The following is a 6,610-nucleotide window of genomic DNA, read 5'->3' as shown; positions in this document are numbered from 1 at the left end:
CCTGACCATCCGCCCGGTTCTCAGGTCCACCCGGCGCCCCGCCCCGCGTGCCGCGCGCTGCTGTCCGACCGCGGCTCCGCGGCAGTCATCGTGTTGGGCTTCCTCTCGCTGCCTCCGCTGCTGGTGCTCGCCTCGGCCGCTCGCGCCCGCCTGGCACGACGCCTCCACTCGCTGCTGCCGCCCCCTACTTGGAGCCCCGGACCCCACCGCCAGTCCGACGGGGAGAAGCAGCTCTGCGCCTGGGTGTGACCCCAGAAGCCTCTTCAAATCCCGGAGGCCCTCGAACTACCCTGTGTCCCCCATCAGTGGCCCCAGGCTGGCGAGCTCAAGGGTCTGCGTTCAAATCCCTGCCCGGCAAGCGCGACCGCAGTGCTCAGACGTGCCGCGAGGTGGCACCGGACTCCCCCGGAACTGAGCGGCCCTTCCCCACCCTCGCCCGACCCCGCACTCCCCGCAGCAGCCGAGAGGCTGGGACGCCCCCCAGGGAGCAGGGAGATGGCCCTCAGAGAAGGGGCGCGAGGCCAGACTCTGAGAAAAGCGGCCTTCCTGGCTTCTGCCTCTGGGACTGCCCAAGGCTCCTGTGCCCCGACAACGGGCAGACCCTGTGGGCCGCCGTCTGGTCAGCGAGTTGTAGAGCTGGGGAGGCTTGCTCCGGAGACTTCCACACTCCACGGTTACAGAGGTTCAACAGCCAGAGCAGCGGAGTGTGCAGGGCTCAGCCGGAGGCCTGCATCAGCTTAGAGCAAGGGCTCTGTCAGTTCCTCTAATTTTAAGATATTTTCCGTCTTTTGTGTGTTTTGCTTTCAAGCATGTTTCTGGTTTATTCCTTTGGTACACACTGTGTTTGTTTCCCGTTCCTAGGGATTCACATCTTTCATCAGTAGTGCAGGATTCTCAACCATTATTTCTTCAATTCTGCCTCATTCATTCCACATATTCTTTCTTGGGAAACACCTACTGCATTAATACTTCCTGTCAGTTCATTTCTCTTCTGTGTCTTCCTTCTTGTCTCCTTGTGCTGCACGTGTTTTGGGCAATTTCCTCGTCTTCCTCTAATAGTTCACTAAGCACTGGTTGTGTCCAATCTGCTGATTGTCCTCCTATCCAAAAAGAGCCTAGCGGGCTAGGGTCTATGGAGTCCGGAAGAGTCGGACACGACCGAGCGACTAAACGCACATCTACAAGTTATACTGTCTGTGTGCTAAATCGCGTCCAGCTCTTTGCGACCCTGGGAACACTAGCCTGCCAGGCTCCTCTGTCCATGGGATTCTCCAGGCATGAATACTGTAGTGGGTTGCCATGCCCTGCTCCAGGGGATCTTCCCGACCCAGGGATCGAACCCATGTCTCTTAGGTCTCCTGCATTGGCAGGTAGGTTGTTTACCACTAGCGCCACCTGGGAAGCTCAAAAGTTATACTACTAATTTCTTATTCACATCTGATCATTTTGATGGTCTCTTGGTGCATGGTTGTGTTTTGGATTCCAGCAGGAACATTTCACACAGTTATTTTATAGTCTGCACTTAGCAACTACACTTCCTTTGCCTTGGGGTCTAAATCTGTTATTTGTTGTTTCTGCTGACTCAGTAATTGCATGTTGTTTCTTTGATGTTTGTACTTGGTAAGCGTCAGCCCACACCTGTGAAAATTCTGCAGCCATGTCCCTCCAGAGAGGATGCCCTTGTGAGGCGTGCCCAGCCTGTGTCCCTATTAGGGACCTGGTTGGTAGCCTACCATGCACGTGGGCCTGTGGCCCTCATGTGGTGTGGGTCTCCATCCTGTGTTCAGGGAATTCTCTGCTTTCCTGTTTGTTTCACTTCAGCATCCTGGTTTCTGTTCACTATTCTTCAGTTTGTTTATTTATATACTTCTTTTTAGTGTTTCTTGGAGGGGAGGGGGCTTGGAGAGATCTACTTCCTTGTAAGCCCAGCAGTGTATTAAAGATGTGTTTGTTGTAATTTGTCCAGAATCTAGTAATAGCTGGAAGACCTTGGGAAGGTCCTAGCACACTCTGTTGCCAGCAGGACTCCACCTGTGACCAGGAGACCAGGGTCCAGATGTGCCCAAGGTTGAGGCTCAGCTGTGGCTTGAACAGGGCCCGGAGCGGGCCTGGCTCAGGTCCAGCAGGAGTCCTTGGGGTTTTCCAATTGTCTGTGGCCAGTCACACGGGAGCCTGGCTGGCTGCCCCATGCCCAAGGAGAGCTTTCCTGGTCTGAGACCGCCCTCCCCCTCCTGCCTAGGGTCGGGCTGCTCTGGCCAAGCGTTGAGGATAAGGGCTCTCCTGAGGATCCGCCTGGCCCTGGAGTCATCAAAACAACAGCTGGGCTTGGTGGGGGTGGGGAGGCCACCCTGGGGAGCTCAGCTGCTGAGCTGCCTTTCAGAAGGTGGATCCTGGCTTCCCAGGCCTACCCAAGCCCCACATGGCCTCCAGCTGGCCCCGGGGACAGCCTGCCTCAGCTCTAACTACCACCCACTCACAAAAGGAACGCTTGTTGGGGGCTGTGGAAGGTTGATGGAGGAGCCTAGTGGTCTGCTTTGGGGCATTAGCTGTCAGGGTGGGGAAAGTAGAGGGTAGAGGCTGTGAGCTACTGGGTGGGCCAAGATGAGACCCTCACTTTGGGAAAAAAAAAATCTCTGCAAGCACCCTGGCCCTTGCCCAGCCATTGTGCACCTGGCCGTGGGTGCGTGTGCGTGTGCATTGTGTATGGGTATACATGTGTGTGCGTGTGAGGGTGTGCCTACATTCTGTCTACCGGCCCTCACACTCCTGGCGGGGGTTTTTTCCAGACCCCACAGGTGTAGAGTCTGGGCTTTGTGAGGTTTCCTGATCTGCCCAGGGCCGTGTATTCATTCACAAAGTATTTCCTGGCAACTCAGGTGTCTGCAGGCACACCCTGAGTGGTGAGCAGCTAGGAGGGGCCCCTTCTGTCCTCACAACCGGCCCCCTGTGACAGTTGTGAGCCCTGCCCCCACGCAGGCATGTCAGCCAGAAACTGAGCTGTGGTGGGTGGGCTGGGGAGGACTAGGCAGAGCTCCCTGCTGGCTCTGGGGCCTGAGGTCCCTCCCCCTGCCCCAGGGCCTCACTCTCACCCCTGAGGAGCCCCCATACCAAGGTATGGACACAAATCTGTCCTTCCCTGCTCTCTCCTTCCCCACACAAGCCTGCCAGGACCCTGCTTGGGGCTGAGACAGGGCATGGTGGTCACTCCCTGTTGCAGAAGTTTCCAGAACAGGGAACCCAAACTAGGGAGGAGGGTCTCACCTCATGAAGGGCACCACTGTGCAGTTCTTGCACAGGCTGAAAACCCAGGAACAACTGGATGCCCTCCTGCCTTTCTGCCTCCAAGCTCTGACCTTCTGCCTCTAGTCTACAAGGCCTGATATCACCCTCCCCCTGGGCTCTTGCCTCCCCCATGAACACTGCCATTGCCCTTCTGCCTCCCAGGCCTCCTTACTGCCCTCATACATACTGGCAGGCCCTCATCCCGGAGCCCTGGTACTTCCTTTAGCTCCTGCCCACCTGCTCTGACATGACGCTATCATCCAAGAGGAAAAATGAGTAGACACGCATTTTGGCAAGCTTGCCACTTCCCATCCCTCTTCTAGCTTGGCAGGGCTTGGAGGACATGGGCTGTGCCCAGGGCCTGCACGTCCCCAGGGCAGAGTCTGTCATGTGACTGGGCCCATCATGGAGATGAAGGATGAGTGCAGATGGGTTGGCACCCACCCTGTGACCAGGCTGCCCACTTGCCACCCTGGGTGTCGCTGGCTGAAAGATTGGGTAGGGGTTGTCTCTGGGGCCACAAGGGACAGGCTGGGGCACTTAGGAAGTGAAACAATGGGACAGTCAGACCCCCAGGACTGGCCCTCAGGCCCTGGCATGTCCCTGACCACAAACAGGCAGGTTGAGTCTAAAAGAATGTGTGGGTGGGGCAGCAGGGCGAGTGGTGGTAGGCCACCCCCTCCCTCTGCTCTTCCGACTGCTGGGTGTGGTCAGGGGGCCTTGAGCTTGGCCACTCATTCCAGGCCCACAGGAGCTGCCCCCCACTTCCAGTTTTTGTGTCTCCCAGCATGTGTGGGTGCCTATGTGAGATACAACTGACGTGAAAACCAGCAGCACAGGCACCCCCACGGAATGGGGTGGGGCCAGGCCACTCTGCCCCTCAGGCTCTAGGCTGGGGTCAGAGGCCCCGGGAGCTGCCCTTTTCCCTGGGGTCAACATGACCACAGCTAGCTGGGGACAAAAGGCCCTTCTTCTCTGAGTAGGCGTGGATGGTGTGGAGGAGGGCGCATTCCCGTGAACTGGCTGGGGGCAGGGGCAGTGCCTTGGAGAGCAATGTTGTCCCTGGGTTTTGTGGATCCCCATCCATCTGCCTGTGGACTGACAGGCATGGTGGGCGAGTTCTAGGAAGTGACGAATGGGGACTCCCTGTCCCTCCTCCTCGTTCCCAGGACACCTGGGTCAGGCAGGGGCTGGCTCCGGTGGAGGGAGAGGCATGGACTGGGGCCAGCTGTGTCCTGGCCCCCTCTGGTCCTTCTCTGCCCCTCCTGCCCCCAGGCCTGTCTTCCTTCAGAGAGGAGGTTTCCAGGCCATTATATTTGTGCTTCCTCTGGTGCCTGCCTCAGGCCCAGCCCTGGCCTGGACTACTACACACCCCTGGCTGACCCCCACGTTCCCTAGGAATCTTTGTCTGCCCATGTCTCCGCAGGGTAAAGGAGACTCTCCATGATGCTAACAGCAGGGGTGGTAGAACCAGCTGAGCCACAGGGCAGATCAGGGGGCCTGAAGGACAGAGCTGACCCAGTGAGGGTGGGATGGTCTTAGTCTCTCGGGGATCAAGTCAGAGCTCAGCATGAGCATCAGGAGGGGCTCTCAGCCAAAGCAGGTGTCTGAGCTCAGCTAAGGCTGGCAAGAGGCCCTTGTCACCACTGCCGAGGCCAGGTCCCCTGTCCTTTCTCCCTCTGATGGAGAGCTGAAGGGAGGAGGATGCCTGCTTCCTCAAGGGCTTGAGTAGTGGCCAAGAAGAGCAGCTCAATTTTTCCAGAAGGGAAACTTCCCTGTTAGCCCAGCAGCACGGCCGAGGTGTGACTCTGGGCCCACCGCTGGCCACGAGTGGGGAGGCCACAAGGCAGATCCAGCATGGCCTGGTGCCCTGCTAGTGGGTGCCCAGCAAGGTGAAGGATGAGCCAAGTTGTGTCTGCATGCGTGTACTTGGGTCAGTCCCCCGCTGGGCCCTCAGATTGTCTTCAGCTGCCTCCTCTCACGGCCCCATACCCAGAGCAGCCCTGGTCAGCCTCATCTGCTGGAGGGCTGGGGGCCAGGAGCCGTCCTTCTGGGCAGTACACCCTGAACTTTGGGGGTTCAAGCCCACTGTTGCTCCCGGGGCCCAGGCGGAAACACCATGCAGCCTCTGGTCCTAGCTGAGGCCTGAGGTCTGTGGAGCTGAGCCAGCCCCGTCACTGCCAAGATTCCCGGCAAGGGGGGGTGTGGCAGGGACACAGTTCTCGCTTGTTCCTGCCCCAGCTACTCAGGCTCAGCTGAGCTGCTTCCTTTTTTAGACAAAGTCAGAGCTCCAGCCTGTCTCACAGCCTGGCGTCTCACCTGACAGAAAGGGAGGAAGGAAAACCATTGAGTTTCATCCGTCCTCCGGGCTGAGCACCTCCTGACAGGGGGGAAGGGAGGGGACATCCTGGCAGAGATGGCCTGCCGCCTCCCCATGCGGACCTGTGCCCCGCCACCCTGCACCGAGCTCCTCAGAGAGGAGTGGCTGGGACAGGACAGTGGTGACCCCACAGGAAGGCATCTTAGGAGGGAGGAGGGCAGTCCGGCCCATGGGACTCTGTCGGCCTTGCCTCACCTGAGGGCAAGGAATTTGCCCTGGAGTGGGTAGGGGGGAGGGCTGAGTGTCCCTCAGGATGCCCCCTGCAGGCAGCCACCTCTGCTCTGGTCCAGCCAAGATCCGAGCTGCAAGGTTCCTGGTCACAGTGAGTCCCTGGAGGGCTTCCCCAGTGCACTGCTGAGGAGGGTCTAGCCCCAGTCCTGGAGTTTGGCCTCAGCCCTGGCCCTGAGCCTCTTATTGGGGACAGCTATAGGCCCCACGTGGTCACATACGACAGGCCTGAATCAGCCACCCTCAGCTGTATGCCTCTTCCTCCAAGAAGCCTGGTGAGGTGGGATCTTTGTGCCCCCTCAGAAACCCCTCCTTGAATGTCTGAGGTTTTTTCTCCTCTCCCAACGTTCTAAGTTCTGCCCTCCTGATCTTTGTTTTCATACACCTTCCCCTTCCCAAGCCTTGTGTTTGGTGTCACCCTCACACTCTAACACCTCCTGGGGCTCTCTTGGACTTGGCTTCAGGGACTCCCAGCGCTGAGGATACATGATACAGCTTGGTGGCTCCCTGCTCTGCTCCTGGCTGGGGAAGGGGGCAGGGGATAGAAGCAGGGCAGACCCCAAGGCCTTACAGCCCAAAGGGAGACCGAAGAGTTATGTGTATACACATAAACATGCCACGCGCGTATGAATGGAGCGTGTGGCCGCGCGCCTGGGCCTCGCGAGCGTGCGCCTCCGCAGAGCCTATGCTCCTCCGGACGCGGGGCAGCGCGCGCGCGCC

General features: G+C 58.8%; 2 protein-coding genes across 2 annotated transcripts in view; both read left to right on the top strand.

Moving 5' to 3' along the window:
* Positions 1-1,957, top strand: part of TMEM88B (transmembrane protein 88B) — a 3,377-nt gene extending 1,420 nt beyond the window's left edge. Inside the window, exon 2 of the mRNA XM_010850001.1 lies at positions 25-1,957. Within this exon, the coding sequence (XP_010848303.1) occupies positions 25-249 (225 nt within the window). The 3' untranslated portion in view covers positions 250-1,957. The remainder of the gene's footprint in view (positions 1-24) is intronic.
* Positions 1,958-5,698: 3,741 nt separating this feature from the next.
* VWA1 (von Willebrand factor A domain containing 1) overlaps positions 5,699-6,610 on the top strand; it is a 6,480-nt gene continuing 5,568 nt past the window's right edge. The window contains 3 exon segments of the mRNA XM_010850221.1: positions 5,699-5,783; positions 5,929-5,984; positions 6,159-6,165. Of these exon segments, the coding sequence (XP_010848523.1) occupies positions 5,699-5,783; positions 5,929-5,984; positions 6,159-6,165 (148 nt within the window).

The sequence above is a fragment of the Bison bison genome, unplaced genomic scaffold (genome assembly GCF_000754665.1).
Source record: "Bison bison bison isolate TAMUID 2011002044 unplaced genomic scaffold, Bison_UMD1.0 scf7180017864289, whole genome shotgun sequence".
Taxonomy (NCBI): Eukaryota; Metazoa; Chordata; class Mammalia; order Artiodactyla; family Bovidae; genus Bison; species Bison bison.
Note: the sequence above shows the minus strand (reverse complement) of the source record. Positions and strands in the feature narration are given on the sequence as shown.